This window comes from Theobroma cacao, chromosome 9 (assembly GCF_000208745.1).
Source record: "Theobroma cacao cultivar B97-61/B2 chromosome 9, Criollo_cocoa_genome_V2, whole genome shotgun sequence".
NCBI classification, from domain to species: domain Eukaryota; kingdom Viridiplantae; phylum Streptophyta; class Magnoliopsida; order Malvales; family Malvaceae; genus Theobroma; species Theobroma cacao.
In genome coordinates, this window is record NC_030858.1 from 31,263,739 (window position 1) to 31,281,975 (window position 18,237).

General features: G+C 32.9%; 2 protein-coding genes across 3 annotated transcripts; one reads left to right on the plus strand and one right to left on the minus strand.

The window, feature by feature from the left end:
* LOC18590006 (tyrosine-specific transport protein) lies at positions 6,808 to 12,675 on the minus strand. Its single transcript, XM_007015259.2, has 14 exons — positions 12,287 to 12,675; positions 12,145 to 12,185; positions 11,948 to 12,040; positions 11,730 to 11,804; positions 10,945 to 10,994; positions 10,357 to 10,446; positions 10,161 to 10,217; positions 9,521 to 9,590; positions 8,875 to 8,976; positions 8,754 to 8,806; positions 8,281 to 8,431; positions 8,105 to 8,189; positions 7,395 to 7,523; positions 6,808 to 7,164 (listed from the first exon to the last, which is right to left on the minus strand). Exons 1-14 carry the CDS (start codon positions 12,543 to 12,545, stop codon positions 6,974 to 6,976), a joined length of 1,446 nt encoding a protein of 481 aa, XP_007015321.2. The 5' UTR covers positions 12,546 to 12,675; the 3' UTR covers positions 6,808 to 6,973.
* Positions 13,924 to 18,139, plus strand: LOC18590007 (4-diphosphocytidyl-2-C-methyl-D-erythritol kinase, chloroplastic/chromoplastic). Of its 2 annotated transcripts, XM_018128508.1 has the most exons (11): positions 13,927 to 14,285; positions 14,389 to 14,484; positions 14,594 to 14,662; positions 14,770 to 14,874; positions 14,968 to 15,024; positions 15,158 to 15,358; positions 16,082 to 16,174; positions 16,264 to 16,363; positions 16,690 to 16,789; positions 17,233 to 17,318; positions 17,640 to 18,139. In XM_018128508.1, the coding sequence occupies exons 1-11, from the start codon at positions 14,145 to 14,147 to the stop codon at positions 17,735 to 17,737; spliced, it is 1,146 nt and encodes a 381-aa protein (XP_017983997.1). In that variant the 5' UTR covers positions 13,927 to 14,144; the 3' UTR covers positions 17,738 to 18,139. The 2 variants fall into 2 exon arrangements, with proteins under 2 accessions (XP_017983998.1, XP_017983997.1); XM_018128509.1 differs by lacking the exon at positions 17,233 to 17,318 and having other exon boundaries at positions 13,924 to 14,285; positions 17,640 to 17,752.

The following is an 18,237-nucleotide window of genomic DNA, read 5'->3' on the forward strand; positions in this document are numbered from 1 at the left end:
TATACATAAAATCAACTTATTGTGAATATTATTATGTACAAGTAAGTAATCATTAATACTAGGTTGATTCAATTGGTAAGAACTTCTATCTCGACTTAAATGATTTTAAATGTGATTTTTATAGTGATCTATTTTGTTGCTTTTTAATAAAAAAATAATTATCATGTATTTATGCATGAGAACGTCTTTTTAAGTTTATAAGGTTGTGGGTATACTCTTTCTTACTTTAGTCACTAAATTCAAATTTATACCAATTTAGTTTAAAATTTTTAAAATTGTATCTAATGTTGATCACATTAAGAGATTCTATTCAAATAATTATGAAATAACAATATAATAACCATTTAAGTATATATTCATTCATTTAAAAAATCTTTGAAAATTCTTTACCCTTTTTGTCTTCTCATTTTCTTTCTTTTCAAATTATTTTTTGCAATTTATCTCTTCTAACTAAAACAAAAAACAAAATGATAGAGAAAAAAATTGAATCGTAAAAGTTAACATGATATTTTAAAAAAAAATTATGGTTGTTTAAGTCGCTATTATGTCAGTGTCCCATGCAGGCTGGGAAGCTTGATTTTGTGTAGAGAAGAGGGTGATTGTTCAGATTTTGGGTTGGTATATCTGGTGCTTTTAGTGGTATAACATCCCAAAATCCTTTTTTGTTCTTTTGATGGGTCGATATCTCAGTCACCTAATTATGAAATACCACTTTGACAAAAAAAAAAACAGAAGCTATTATGTCATTCTTGGTCATTTATTTTGATAAAAATGACTACATTTGGTACACTTTAAAAAATTGAAGGTCAAATTCTGATTTTTTTTTTTTTGGAAAGGCATCAAATTCTGAACTTAATCCCTCTATATTCTACCAAAATGTAAAATTTAATCTTTGTACTATTATTCATATAAATATCTCTATACTTTTAAAATTTATTAATATCAATCAGATTGTTAATACTATCAAGTTTCCTTCATTACACTTGTTGATCACATAGCATTGACCATGTTAATTTAGAAGTTTTTGGAATTTTAAAAATTAAGTCAAAATTTGAATTTAATGTATGTACTCTATTAAAATGTTGGATTTATTAGTCTTTTTATTTAAATTGTAAACATTAAAACTTTAGACTTTCAAAATTTGTTAAATCCACCATTAAATTAAGTTGCTGATGTGGCCGTACTAACATGGTGTTGACCGAAATTGGCATGATGTCGACTAATGTTAACATAACGTTGACCAATGCTAACATGGAAATTTTAAAGATCTATTTGTTTTGAAGTAAAATTGACAAAAAAAAAATGCAATGCGGCATATTGGGTGGCACGTGACGTTTAATTGCTAGCCAAATGATTAAAACGTAAAATAAACACTAATCCCTAAACTAATTAAAATTAATCAAAAATCAAGAAAGAAATAAGAATTTAAAATAAAAGCTTATCAATTAACCATACTAATTAGGATTAAAAAGTGGTACAACAATGGAGAAATTCCATTGAGATGTAAAAGTTGGTATATATTCAAGCAAGCGGTCAATTTGAGGCATTTGCATCAAGCTTTCCATAACCCAGTCTACTATAAGAATACTAGAGAACCAAAAGTCGTGTGATATAGACAGAGAATAAGGAAGAAAGGTTAAAACAATTATGGTTGTGTTTGAGAGAAAATATTAAAGAGGTGGAAGAAAATGATACATTGTACGATGTAGAGAGAGAAACGAAGGGCACTGACGCAAATTGGAATCGGATAGAAAGTTTGAAGAGATTCCAATCGGTTTCATGTCAACATTGATTAATATCATGTTAACATTGGTCAACGTCATCCGCATCGTCAACGCCACTTAACAACTTTAGGAAAGAAGCTTGACAATGCTAACGTATGAATTGAAATTAATAAATTTTAAAAATATAAAAAATCCATTGATATAAATTATATTTAAGAGATTAAATTTAATCTTTTGATAAAATATAAAAACTAATTTCAAAATTCGATCATCTAAAGTTAGCATTATCAACATGATCAATGTCATGTCAACAACTTTGACGGAGAAAACTTGATTTTATTAATGATTGAACTGATATTAATAAATTTTGAAAATATAAAAACTTGATTTATATGAATTATAATCAAGAGGCTAGATCCAATACTTTGGTAGAGTACAAAATCTAAATTTAGAATTTGATCAAAACTCAATAATCTAATTGGGACGAATTAAAATTCAGTGAGTAAAATAAAAAATTAAAATTAAAATTTAATGATCATACATAGAATTTGGATTTATTTTTAAGTTTTTTTTTTTTGAAAAGCTGAGTTCATTCATAATAAAGAATAAAGTTACAGCCATCATCAAGGAGGAGAATTAACCTCCAAGCCACCAAGAAAGGCGGCAAAAGAACAAAAACAGATTTGCAGCATCAAACCACCCCTGCCTTCCCTAGAAAATCAGCATGTACATCCCCCATCGAGCAAAAAGCGGTTAGCAAAACCTTAATCAACCAGACAGAGATGATCCTATCAAAACTTAAAACAAAAACTCCTTGTTCAAACACAAAATCTGCGAGAGGAGAGCAAAAGAAAAGAATACCCCCGTACACTTCGAAGATCACTTCAAGCCATTGCATGTCAAAGAGCAATGGAATGATCACCCCTGTACAGTTCAAACTACCCTCCTTAGGACCCCATGAGAGCCACCATGGTAGCCACAACAGGGCATTAACCCAACTTCTCAAAAGGAAAGAAAAGCCCCAGTCAAAAACCAAAAGCTGAATTAACCAATAGTAAAATATAACAGCCCTATCATAGCAACTCAACAAAGCATAACATAACCAAAACAAGCAGCAAGTAAGAACAGAGGAAGAGCAGTTATAATTCATCATCCGCTGGAGGTAACATCCGTATAAAATCAACTTCTCTACTTACCCCTGATTTGGCAAGAGAATCAGCAATCTCATGAGCGGACCTAGGAATTTTGACAATTTCACAACCGTCAATCATAGATTTAAAGTGCATAATCTGAATAAAGGGAGGCCTTAATTTCCAAGAGGCTGTGATTGGGTTTAAACCTCATTTAACAACATTTTCAAAGTCACTTTCAAAGATTTCCTTTTGGGAGCTCCATCTAGTAGTAACAAACATTGGAAGAGCTTTACATAAAGCTTTAATCTCAGTGGTATTGGCATCCATTATTCCCATTGAGAAAGAGAAAAGCAGCAAAACATTACCATTACATCCTTTAAAACCCCTCCAATTCCAGCTTCACCCGGATTACCACTCAAAGCACTACCAATATTAAATTTGAGGGCTCCATCCAGAGGGGCTTGCCACTTGACATCAAGTTTTCCTTTCAAAGGTTTTGAAGGGACCATTGCTGATTTTGGAAACCTCACAAGGTCTTGAATAGATAAATTAGAATATGGCCACTTTGCGTAAGCCCACCAAGCTACTCGTAATTTCACCATGTCAAAAATGTGATGACCATCTCAAAGCTTACCATTGAAGCATGCATCATTTCTCCCCAACCAAATGGTCCAGAATATCGCTGGGAAAGTCATCCTCCAAATTTCCAAATTGTCGATAGTTTAGGTAACTTCATTCCAAGATAAAAAATTAACAAGAGGGTCTTTATGAATGACCCATTTCAACACCCAATTGCTTGCCCAAAGATACCATAAAGCCCAGGATTCACTACAGATAAAAAAAAGATGGCCAATGATTTCAACATCTTTCATACAAAAAAGACAACAAACTGCTTCACTAAGACCTCTTTTTAAAAGAGTATCAAGAACCATGACTTCTCCTTTGAGAATGAGCCAATAGAAAGCTTCCACCTTTAACGGAGCAAGGCCACTCTAAAGTGATATCTAATAGTTTTCACCTTGAATAGCAGGTCCTTGGAGGGAACGGTAAGAACTAGTAGAATAGTAGCCACTGGGAGTGTCTCTCCATATCAGTTTGTCGTCAAGGTTCACATCTAAGGCCTCGTCTTTCAAAATATTATGGAGAGCCTCGCATTGATCAAGCTCCCAATCAAACATGTTCCTTCTTAACTCAAGACACCACTGCCATTCATCTCCCTCCCATACACCATACTTATCAACAGTACCATTTTTATTAGTGGCGAGGGCGTGAGTTCTTGGAAAGCTAAACTTAAGAATTATCCCCTCAATCCATTGGTCATGCCAAAAACTTATCTTTTGACCATTCCCCACTAATAATCCAAAACCAACTTTTGTAACTTGGCTATCTCTATCATAGTGAACAAGAAGACTAATGATACTGAGCCAAATACTAGAAGTCATACGTGAACACCCTCAACAGGGAAGAGGCTGTCTCTACTGCACCCCGTTTTGCTTTCAATAACTTTTCTCCATAGGTTGCTCGTCTTGTTACCAAACTTCCATATCCATTTATTAAGAAGCGCTTTATTTTGAACATTGATATCAATCACACAAGACCACCAAGGTCTTTTCGGAGACATATAGTCTGCCAGTTAACAAGGTGCATCTTCTATTCCCTTAAGCTCCACCCAAAGAAAGTGTCTCTGAATTTTTTCTAATATCTCCGTAACACCAATGGGAATCAAGAAAAGAGACATGAAGAATATTGGGAAACTACTAAGCAGGAATTAAGGAGAGTAGGTCTACCACCCAAAGACAGATGGTGTGACTTCCAAGTAGATAGTTTAGATTCAAATTTGTCCACAGCTGACTACTATATTTTCAAAGAATTGGACTTTCCCCCTAATGGCAGTCCCAAATAGTTACTTGGTAACAGGCTAACTGTGCAAGATATTCTACTTGCCAATCTTCAACAAGCCTTTGGTCCAAGCCAACACCGTAGAGACAGCTCTTGTTAAGGTTGATTTTGAGACTCGAAATAGCTTGAAAACATATCAAAATCCTTTTAGCATTCAACAAATTATAAGAAGGGGGCTTGCAAACTATTACCGTGTCATTGGCAAATTGAAGGAAAGACATAGTAAACTCATCTCTGTTGATATTTGAGGTGTTGTTAGTATATTGATTTCATACATTGTCATCTATTTTTACCTCATTAATTAGTAAACCTAAAAGTCTAGAAAGCCTCGACAAAAATATACATAACTTACAATAATTTAATTAGACAAAAATAATTACTTTTTATTTTTTATTTTTTCCTATTCCATCGTTTGTTGATTTAAAAAAACCCCATTGGTAAGCGAATGCTAACGAACAATAATCACTTTTAATATAATATAAAATAATAATCACTTTCTAAACCTTATTCATTGAAACAAAAATACCTTACATAAGATATCTCAAAATTCTCTTCTCTAAAATGAGAAAACGAAACTTAAATTTTTAATTTTTAAAGCAAAGGGTATTTTAACTTTTAAAAATAAGATGTTTTTAAAAATAATTTTTTTATAATTTTAACTATTTTTAATTAAATTAGACAAAATTACCTTTCATGAAATTTTTTCATATTCAAGTACACATGATGTTACCCGTCATGTTGAAAAAATGTTTTTGTTATACGCTATGTGCAAAAACATATTATACGTTATGGTTAAAAAATGTTGATACACGTCATGTTGAAAAAAAAATATATTGTTGTTGCATGCTATGAACAAAAACATATTATACATCATGTTGAAAAAAATGTTGTTATTACATGCTATATTGAAAAAATATTGTTGTTACACTCCATGTTCAAAAAAATTTTGTTATACTTTAATGCCTAAGATGTTATTATTACTTGCAAACTAAAACTTCAAATTCTCTTCACTCTCTTCATTTCTTTTTGTTTTTTTTTTTACAATTTAACACCAATTAAAATGTTTCTAACATTTTTATACAAATCAAAACATAATTTTTCTTATCTAAAATACTTATTTCGACTGAAAATCGAAAAAAATTCTCTTTTAAACCCTAAGTTTATAAATTTCAAATTTTTAAGTTCATTAGTGTCTAAGTTCCTAATTAATTCAATTAAAAATTATTTCAAATATTTATGATCATTTCAACCATTTTAATTTCATCCAAAATACCTAAAAATCCAATTCTCCAAATAATGACTCACCTCAAGCACATCAAAAACCATCGTTTAGTGTCCTGAAAGCCCAGGAAAGAAAAATCGAGAACACAGCAAACGGATACCGAAAAGATAAATCAATAAAATTAGAAAGAGCTAGATAGTGAGAGAAGGAAATCAAAATCATAGACGGAGATGGAAAAAAATTGTGATGAATAGTTTAATTTATTTGAAATAATTTAAAGTGTATTTTTGTCAAATTATAACTAAATATAATTAAAAATAATTAAATTTATTTTTATAATTATTTTTGAAATCTTCTTATTAAGAAGATTATTCCTCACAATTTTCTCTTAAAGCAAAGGACGAACCTCAAAATCTAAACGGTTGTACATCTTGACAATGTATCATCAAGAATTATATTAGAATTCCAATTTTCCAGCTAAGAATATTTTTTTTATTCAATACTCAATATTCATTTCGTTTGTATAAGCTTAAATCTCCTAAAGGAATCAACAACATTTTTCCTTTTTGACATTAACATTTCTAGAAGAATTATCCAATACAACATCTCTGCAAACGGGATTAATTAGGGAGTTCATATTCTATAAAGATATATTTAAAATAATCGATAAATTAATAAGACATTCTCCCTATAAAAACCTTTGCTTTCTTAGAATTTTAAATTAATTTATTTTATTAAAAGAAAAGGATTCAAACTCAACAATAATTTTTTCAATAAATAAATATATGCAGCCACCATTGAATTAAATATTCCGATACTAAAATTTAAATCAATCAACCCTCATCATCCTCCAATTAAGATTAATAGCAACGAAAAGTAGTATTGAAGGCAAAAGGAAAGAACAAATTTAAATTGGTGAAACTCTTCGGAAATGCAATTCAAGTACATTATATTTACTTCAGTTTACTGCACAAAAGATTAAGTATTGTTGACAATCATGGGTGCCCGAAGTTCTTAAGTACTTCTGTAAGAATGACCCCTCCTGCACATCCCATTACCAGAGTAAGCGTAAGCCTTCCTCCAGGAACAAGCTCTGGCAGTTTCAAAGATGTCGATGAATTGGATGAATTGGAGTACCGATCTAACCAAGACATTGCAGCAGGAAGAATTCCAAACAATACTAGTACTGGCAAAAACATGGAAAATTTTGATAGCTTTCAGATGTTTGCAAGGCAAAGGAATGGAAGCTTTTAATCAAAACTAGCGCAAACGAACTCGCAGTTGTTTGCATGGCAAGGTATTGTGATTATGTTTAAGTTCAAAAATTATGCAAAATGGAAAACAAATTAATTTATCACTACATCAATGGGTGTTCAGAGAGAGAGGAAAAAATAGAAAAATGTCTCAGGAAATTACCTCCATATGTTCCTGCAAAGTCCAAGGCTTTAAAAAAGATCTCTGGGTCTAGCAAAGCAAGTCCGAGGGGCGGAATCAAAGTCAAGAGATAGGGTTGAGGTCTATTCTTACCGGTCGGAAGTTTCAGCACTGAAATAATTGGAAAATGAGAACAAAAAATTGAATATCTTCATGAAACAACATTTTTGAAACAGAAACGCAATCAGTGCAAGGAGACAGTGTGCTGAAAGTAAACAGGTTCAACCTCTAGAACACCTCTTCCGATTATTTATTATCATACAAAACAGTAATTATGATGCAAAGTGTTTATGCATCAACTGTCTTGGAGGTTTGAATTGTGATATCAATCTAGTTTTTTTTTTTTATTTGAAGGAAGAGAATTCGAACACTGTTCTTTGAGTAAGAAGTACATGCACCAATCATACATAAAATGCTCGGATGTTAATATCGATCTAGTTGATTTTGAAATGATTTAAAAATTGGAAGTTCCATAGCAGAGCCCATGTATGGCAAACCTTTTCAGAAAGGCGATTGAAAATAACCTTCCACTGTTATGACATACGCATGCACAGGGATGCAGTTATCAATCAATGGTTATGGACGTAGAATCAGGAAAATATCAGAGAATTAATCTAAACTCTAAATGTTCGACTCATGTATAAGCTAGGTGATGCTCATAAGATCACTAACAAAGTTGAAGGAAGACTCACAGTCAGCCAGGAAATCTGAAAGGCCCAAAACAAACCCAATATAAGAAGTTGCAATTGCAAAAAGCGAGAACACCTCGATTATTGGCTGCAAATTAACAAAAGTGGTGTCACTTTCAAACTCAATTTGCTCCCTTTCAATCTGAAGTTTGGCTCAAGTCTTTCAAGCAAGAACTTACTCCAACAACTCCATTACTAGATCGTAATTGTTGCAGTGGGTCTATCATCTTATCAGTGCCCATTTCAAGATTTGTAATAGATCCTAGAATAACAGCATTCCAGACAAGAAATAAACCAAGCGGTATAGCTGTGCCTAGGACAATAGCAGTCCTGCGAAAACAAGATTTATCAGAGGGAGCAAACTTAAGGATGCAATGACAGCTGAAACAAAGAAAGCAGGCACTAAAAAATATTTGGATTAACAACTATTCTCATCCATCGCCTTAAATTTCCATCATTCCGATTGTTGACGATCAAAACTAGTTTTGTCAGAATCAAACATGATCAAAACAATGACAAAAATGCTGTGCCCCCATGATAGAAACTTGATCATCAGATTCAATAGATTAGTAATGTGCTAACATTTGACCTGAAAAAAAATGGAGGGGACGGGAATGAAATCCTATAAGCATATAATGATAAGATCTGTCACCTTACTTTTGACATGTTTCCTTCAAGATTTGTACAGAGAACTGGTACAACATTCTGAAGAAAGCAGATATAAGATGTTACAAAAACTTAAAGGTTAAATTATTATAGGTTAAAGATGTTACCTGGTAAACAAATGACAGAGCAATTATTGGTATACTCATAGGAACAGCTTCGAAGTTTGCTTTCAGAAGACTATCCCATTCTAGGCCTCCACTTGCAACAGCCTAAATAAAAAAGCTTATCAATATAAAAGAAACACATTTGATAGGAGAAAAACACCATTTTTTTAGTCGTGTTAATGCATAAAGAGTTGACAGTAATCAGATATATTGAAGAGCAAACTCAGTAAAATGAACAAGTCTTGCTAAAGATCTCAAATTTATAAAATTATTACATTTTTTTATTTGGGAGGAGAGATTCAAATTTCGCTCTTTGAGTAGAGAGAAAGATGAATTGTTTCTTCTTCTTTATTTATCTTCTTCTCAATTGATCCTTCCACGAGTTCCCCTTCGTAAGAATAAGGAATTGTTTCTCGCTAATATGATCATAAAAATTTTTAAAGTTATTCAGTATTTGTCTTACATAGTAGAGGCCAAAGGGGAAAGAGAATCAAGAAGGAAATAGAAGGTCGATTCTTCATCAATAAGAAACAAAGAACATATATTCTAAAAGAAACAAAATTGTGTTCACGAATGTGAGAAAGGACCTTATGATTTAGCACAAGTAATGAAATTTAAATCATATTGTTGATTAAAGTCAGGAAATTACCACAAGAGCAGCGAAAGAAGCAATGATTCCGAGCACAAGAATCCCATTAATGGCACCAATAAAGCGCTGGCTACAGTTGAAAATGAGCCAAAGTCAATCTTAATTTGTTCATTCTAAAAGAAAGAGAAAATGTCTGTTGAAGCCTACCAAAAGAATAAAAAAGGAACTGGAACATGTCCTCAACTCTATGATCATAGAACACTAGCTTTAGATTTTGTGGCCTATTAATGAATGGCTGGGCTTTATATTGAAATATCAAACACTGTAAGTTAAAATATTCTGTAGTCTAATGCTCTATCTTTGTTTTTCTTTTTCCCTTAAACTACAAGGCATCAATTAGTGTAAAGGCAATTTCAACTTAAAATATTAGGTTCTAGGTATGACTGTATGAGGCACATCCTATGCCAACAGACCCAGAAATTTCATCCGGTGATATAGCTAGGAAGATTATGTTCATTCAGGGAAACATTCTATATCAAGAAGGAGAAACCAAACTTTTGTTTATGTGGCCAAAACAGGGTTGATGCAACTTTTTGTATTCCCTCTAGTGTGCTAAGAGACTGATCTCACTCACAACATCAGAACATCATGTAAATGTAATAATAAAAACAGCAGAGAAGATTGTTTAAAGAACACCAACCTTCCAAAGTAGCATATGCCTCCCAAGACCAATGAGAACAATGTTGCACTTTCCCATCTGCAATCAAAGGCTGTCCATCAATACCTAAAAAAACATAAAGCAGCTGTTTGATACATTAATCATAGAAAGCAAAATCAAGAGATCTAATTGGTATTAAGTTGCCTGAGAGAATTAGAAATAGAATTCAGGCTCATACAATGGAATGCCAAGATAATTTGTCAAGATATCTGAAGAACGAGCCACATAGGCAACAAGAAGGGCGTAATGTATAGATATGTATGACCAACTGCAAGACAAGTAAACAACAAAAATTAAAGACTCGGTTTGACAAAACAATCCAGAATATACAGTGGGTTAGCATCCAGATAACGTAACAAGGCAATGGCCGTTGCATGCATTAAAGCTTAAAATGTGCAAACATCTATAAGGTGTTGGAGAAACAAACAAAAGCTTATCAAGAAAACAGCAACCTCGACAAAATTTAATTGTTTGTTATAATCATGCAGTTACTATATTTTCGCCAAAACTAATAAAATAATTTCAGCTTTTAAGTTCATTCTTTTACGAACATAAAGCACGCATTTTGATGGCTTCTGAGATGAAGTCCATCCAATTCCTCAACAGCTAGTAAAGCAGACAAATACTCCTTCAAAAGACGGGGAAAAGGACAAACAATCATTCATCCATAATAGACCCTAACTAAACATCTGACTGAGTTGCATTTTAACACATAATGACATTATATAAAGGAGTAAAATGTAAAATTGATGACTTCTCAGCCTACCAAGCAATTTGAACTCCAACAGATCCAAGAGTTCTCCTGGCCATAGATACCTGAAATAAACCATGTGGAAGTATAAGCATGTTAATTAGCTACAATGAGACTAAAGTATCAATATGCAAAACTATGGTAAATATCAGTAGGTAACAAGATTTTAAATTTGGATTTCGATTCTCAACATTCCTAATGGTAAAAGGAAATTACCAAGACTACGATTTCCATTAGATAAGTAAATAAATAATCTTGAAAATAGTAAAATTAGTTTCCCTCTCTTTTTCCTTACACTTTTCTTGCAACTCTCCCTTAGTCAATCTGCAAGATGTTTGACAAAATTTATATGGATTTGTTTTGTCAAAGAGACATGCATGGAAATCAACTAACCATACTTCCTCTACGGTTCTACACCAAAGAGGTGACCACTTGCCATTAAAGTTCCTCTAGTTTAGCTATTATAGCTTTTGCTAATTAGTTGCTACTTAAAAGATAACCAGAAATTGTAATGCCCTATATGTTTTCATCAAAGCAAATCCTATATCTGCGCATGAGACTCATGCACAGGTAATCTGGCTTAATTCAAAGTTAAGAATCTATATTTTTGAATAAATTAAGAGTTCACATTAATTAGTATGAAATCAAGAAATCAGTGAAAAATTTAATTTAATTCAAGTAATAGTGGTTAATAGTTAAAAATATAAAATGTTTTTGTTCTTACGAAGGATGCACATGCACGTTGTGTGAAACTGAGCGGAATTGATTTTAAGGGATGAGAGTGATACAGAGTTACATACCAGTGAAACACCACCAGAACCCAGTTCACACATTGTGTTGACATTAACTTCAGCAATGAGCAGCCCGGTTGCTACCTGCCCCAGTTTTTCAATCACTGGAGTGATTAATTTCCTTTATTTAATTTATAAACAGCTTAGCAAACAATAAATTTATAAACAAAGATCAAAATGAAGAACAGAAAATCCACAAATCTTTTGCAAATTAAGAGTAGTTTTACCATGAAAATCCAACAAAGAATACAAGCAACAGCAGAGGCCAAAAATCCAGATTCTTGTGTCACTGCAGGAATGGCCAGGATCCCTGCACCCACCTGGAGAATGAACCAGCAATAGGCAAGATGACATCAAATAGATAAACAACATAGTTAAAAGAGAAAATCAAACAATGTAGAGCAGAGCTGAGAAAAGGGCATACCGTGGTACCCGCCACCAGGAATATTGCACTGGATAAACTTCCTGCAGGAGGGGATCATAGAACTCGAAACAAATCAAAGAAATTTAAAACAGTACTAATTAAATGAATATGATTAAACTAAGAATGCAATTCCTAATTATACCAGGTTCTCTCTTGAGCGTGGCTTGGTTGAGGTTTGAAAAGAGCCTCTCAAATTCATACTCTTGGGCCTGATCAGCCGACTGTCTCTGGGAGGAGCATTTGAAGGTTCTCAAAGGAGTAGGAATCCGATCATAACGGAGGTGGTTTCTCTTTCTCTTCAGTGATGTTGGGCACAGGTACTTTTGGTTGTGAAAACATAGTTTAGGCCCTGTGCGAGAGATTAGAGAAGTTGGCGTTTGCAAAGGAACAGAGACAGACATTTTTTGGTGTTCCACCTCGGGCTTCAACTCTGCTTAGCTTAGTTACTTGCCTGGCCTGGATAAACAAATCCAGGAGGACGCAAAGCAATGCAACCTAGACTCTTTAACATTTTTACTACAAAAAACATGGTTCAAGTTCAAGTTCAACTCTTCAAGCCAAGGATGACGACTCGCTCAGGATAACGTGGGCCATCGCCAACGCTTACCATGCCTTCTATCTTTAAGTTTTCGTTCGTTCAGTTAAAGCTCAAAACTTTGGTGTAAATGAGTGTTTTGCACTCAGTAAGACCGGTTTCATTCCTACTTTTTTTTATTATTATTTATTTTTTACTTTTTTTCTATTTTAACTTAAATATAAAAACAACAAACCCTTCAACTTAATTAAAATTAGACATAATATCTAAAAAAAATCTTCAACTATTTAAAAAATTAAATAATTTTTTTTATTACGTTTAATCAAATTCATGTAAAATTTTTATTTTGAATCGAGTAAACCCTTATATCTAATGATTGATTAATCAAAATATTACTTATCATTTTATATTATGTGTATGTTGACATGTCATTGATGATAACATGATATATTAATATATTATAATTAATGATGATATAACATGTTAATATAACATAGTAATAAAGTCATAGGATATTTTTCACTCTCTATATCAGTATTACGTTTTTTTTTTTTATAATTGAGAAAAGGGAAATTCAAACCCTACTCTTTAAACAGAGAGATTATGCACCAACTAATGAGCTAAATGTTCTGATGCATTTGACTAATGATAATTAGTCAATCATCATTCATAAAAGTTTATTTGACTTAAAATAAAATATAAGAGTTTGATTAAACATAATAAAAAATAAAATTTATTTGAAAATTTTAAAATAATTCAAAAACTTTTTTATTCATTATTTTTTAAATTTATTATCTCTTATCTTTTTTATTACAATTAATTAAATACTCTTACAATTATTTACAATCTAATTCCATATGATAATGAAAAATTATCCATGTCGCATGTTGATATAAAAATTTAAGAAGATATCTTTTACACTTTTAGGTTTTTTTTTCTATTTCGTGATATCTTTATTTTAATTTACAAAAAGAATTAACAACATCAATATTTTAATCCACATAAAAAATTAATTGAGTGTAAATAATTGTATGAAAATTCAATTAATTATAATAAAAAAAACCCTGATGATAGATTTAATTAAATTCAGGCACTTTTTTTGTTTTTAAACCTTTAACTTTTCATTATTTTTCTTTTTAATATAGTAATTCATAAACTACTATTTTTGGATTGGGCCCAGCCCAACAATAAAACTCGAATACTAAGTTTATCCTACGTTTCAACAGTCCGCCTGTAACCCGTTTCTCTTTGCTTATCAATTGTTGCGAGTTGGGAAAAAATATGACTGTCACCTAACACAGAAAGAAGCGAAGACAAACAATAGGCTTCCATTCCATTTCTTTGCTGAAGGCCTTCAACCCATTTCATTTGTCCAAACTCCAAAGTACAATAATTATCAGAATTCAATTATTTAGACGATTTTTCCATGCACTTTGGGATTACAAAACTTCACCTTTAAATCCCCATGGCTTCCTCTCATTTGCTCTGTGACCATAGTCTCTTCTTCCCTCCTTCCTCCAAAAACAGTCACCTGTCAATTACTCCCCAAACAAAACTTCAATTTCGAAGAACGCCATTTCCCAAAGCATCCAAGAAACAGCTAGAGGTTCTTCTTTCTTTACTCTTTCTTGGTCCTGCTTTGGATTTATGTTAAAAAGTTAATATTTTGAGTTGGATTTTATGAGTTTAGTTTATTTTATTTTGCTTAGATTGTATATGACCCTGATGAGAGGCTAAACAAGTTAGCAGATGAGGTGGACAAGCAAGCTTCTTTTTCAAGACTTACATTGTTCTCACCTTGTAAGGTAATTTATTCTCTTTGCTTTGACTTGACTTGATAATTTCTGATGCATTAGTTTTATCAAATTTTGTTTTCAATTGTAACAGCCCATAGCCTTTTTTTTCTTTTAATAGATTAATGTTTTCTTGAGAATAACCAACAAAAGGGAAGATGGGTATCATGATTTAGCATCTCTCTTTCATGTAAGTTTATAACTTTTCGAATTGAGATATATGTATTGCTATGTTTCCCTTGAATTTTCTGCCCCCAAAGTCTGATTTTGACCCCTTACCCTTGTTTGTGGATCCAGACAGTTAGTCTGGGGGATATAATTAAATTCTCTTTGTCACCATCCAAAACTAAGGATCGTTTGTCAAGCAATGTCTCTGGTGTCCCCCTTGATGATAGAAATTTGGTGAGGTTTTTAACTAACTGCAATCTGTTGATTCCCCCATCCCCAGGGTCCCCTTTTTCTCTTGTGTTCTTAAATTTTTGTTCCTTGTTGCAGATTATTAAAGCCCTTAACCTCTACAGGAAAAAAACTGGCAGTAACAACTTCTTTTGGGTTAGACACGTGATACAAGATAAACTTTGAATTTCTATGTTTGATTTTAATATATATGTGCTTCTGAGAAATTAGAGTTTATCTGGAAAGCCATTTTTTTGGTTATATTCTTTTTGTGGAATAAAATGGGCAGGTTCATCTTGATAAAAAGGTGCCTACTGGAGCAGGGCTTGGTGGTGGAAGCAGCAATGCAGCAACTGCACTTTGGGCAGCTAATCAGTTCAATGGTTGTATTGCAACTGAGAAGGAGCTTCAGGAATGGTCAAGTGAGATCGGTTCGGATATCCCATTCTTTTTCTCACATGGAGCAGCATATTGTACCGGTCGAGGTGAGGTATGTTAATAGCATACCGTAATTATTGCTCAGAGATGTTAATTTGTTTCCTTTTGTATTACAACCTTGCTGTTTGATTGCAAAACACATTGTCAGGAATGTTTTGACTATTTATGTGTTAGGGAAGAAGGCCAGTTTTATAGTCCATTTCTGACAATACCTTCAGTTCTTGCGTTGCCCTTTCTCTTTTCACTGATACAAGAACTATCATTTGAGTTGTGTAGCGCATTAGAGGGTCATTTCTGACTTTTTGTGGTTCTCATTTCGAATTGTGAATTCAACAATCTCTAAAGCATATTCAAGTCATGCCTTTTTTCTGGGTTCTTTAGCACATTAGAGTGTCATTTCTGACTTTTTGTAGTTCTTATTTCAAATTTTGAATTGGACAAACTCTAATGCATATTCAATTCATGCCCTTTTTTTCTTGGTGTAAATATAAAGATGAAAACCTCATTGTGCCCATAACTAAGCTTCCTTTGATCCTTTAGCACCTGAATTTGTCAGAATATTTTGTTAGGACTGGAAGTACAACTCATAGACTTACTGTATATTTGTATGTGTATTTATTTTTAGAGAGGAATTTTTGTGCCTGGATCTGTCTTCTGATAGTAGTTATTATGAGTTTGCACATAATCATGACGCAACCTCATTCAATTGGAATGAAATTTATAGACTCTATTGCTGTACATGCATGGTTAATGGACTCTGTGCTGATACGCCCAGGTTGTTCAAGATATATTCCCACCTCTTCCTTTGGACATTCCAATGGTTCTTATAAAGCCTAAGGAGTCATGTTCCACAGCTGAAGTTTACAAGGTAATATATTAGGGCAATGCTGAACAAAATTCTGTACAACTTTTATTGCTTGCAGTAGCTAATAGCTAAGAGAAGTTCTGATTTCTCAGTGTCTTCGACTAGATCAAACTAGTAAGGTTGATCCTTTGGCATTGCTGGAGAAGATTTCAAGGAATGGAATATCCCAAGATGTCTGTATTAATGATTTGGGTATGAATACTTGAAGAATCAATTGTGTCTTCTCTTACCTTTTTCTTTCTTGATGCATATATAATCAGGTGAAGTTTCTTTCAGATAATAATTGACTTAATTTCTTGAGAGGAAGGTTTTTGGTGAAATATTAGAGTATATATCTCTGTCACAGCCTTTATGCATCAAATTATCCCTTCTTCACATCTTGAATCCAAACTTTGAACTTAATTTAGGCTGAGTGAGTTTATAAATATGCTTATTTTCAGTGGAAGTCAAAGTGAGCCATGCTAAGTGTAGAATTAGAGATGTATTGCCTTACATGAATCTCTGTATATTCTTTGCAGAACCTCCTGCCTTTGAAGTTCTACCATCTCTTAAACGGCTCAAGCAGCGTGTAACTGCAGCTGGTCGCGGACAATACGATGCTGTTTTTATGTCTGGGAGGTATAATATGTGCAGTACTTCGTTAAATTTTGATGTTTTTTCCAGCTTTTACCATAAACTTATGTTCAGACTCAATGAGACCTGATGTTTTGCACTTAGACAGATGGGCTAGGGAAAATGTGTGAATAAGTCGTTAAACCCATCAAAAGGATTCTTATGCCATAATAACAAAGGAGCTGCTATTTGCAAAGCTCTGTTGTTGAGTGTCATTTGAAAATCCATATTTAAAAAAAAAAGAATGAGAAAAAAAAAACATATTCAATTTCAAATTGTTTGAGTCATCAGTTTTGGCAGTTTATTTAATTATATGTTAATTAGATGTATGTGCCAGTATATATTTGTTGGGTGCGATGGCTACACCTACTTTTCTTGACACACCATCCAATTATCTTAATTGGTGCAAAGTGAACACTCATCGCTGTTTTTCAATATACATAATGCAGTGGAAGCACCATTGTTGGAATCGGTTCCCCTGATCCTCCACAATTTGTATATGATGATGATGATTATCGTGATGTATTTTTGTCAGGCAAGTCGCAAATAATTTATTTGAGCACTCCTTTGTCTGAGCCCTTAAGCCTTTTACTAATATCTATAAATATCTGGACTTCGTGTTCAAGTCCAACCAAATGATGGAAGGTCCAAGTTCAAAGCGAAAATGGCATTCTTTAGTTTGTACAGAATATTGATTTTTTACTTAATACTTCTTGTTTGAGGTTTATGGACTTTATTTTATCAAATTACTGATGAGAATACCTAGTAGGGGGGTAAACGTTGGTACCTTTGTTTGCATGGTTTTATGTGGAAAAATAGGTTGCATGAGTTGATGGACTTTTTTATCTAAATGCAGAGGCCAACTTTATTAACCGTGAAGAAAATGAGTGGTACAAAGAACTTACTTCAGTGACTGCTTGTCAGCCCCCGGAAGCATCACAAACTCTTGAGTGATTCATCCCTACTGAAGACAAGACGTAAGGATGGAACCGCTTTGGCTTGTATGATCTACTTGTAGTACAACAGCAATTGATGTGTTTCTGAGTGCTATCAGACTATGTAGAGTTAAATGTCGAGTTGCAGTCAGCTTTGGGTGTGGGAAAATGGGAGAAAAGGATTATATATTAATTACCCAATATTTAACCCAGAAATTAAGCAGTGAAGGAAGAGGCCAGTTGCAGGCAGAGAAAACCTGGAAGTGGACTTTTCTACCCAAGGAGCAAATACTAACTAAAGCTCGTGTAAGTTGAAATTCTATGCAGGCAGAGAGGTACTGCAGTAGGCAAATTTTTAATGCTTTATGTTGGACAAGTAGATGAAGTTTTTCTCCAATAATGATTCATTTTTCTTTTCCTATATTTCGTATAATGCTATTTTTTTATTTTTTTTTGCTTTTTCACTTTTGGAAAATAAAATGAGTATTATTAACTGAATGTAACATAAAATATAGATAA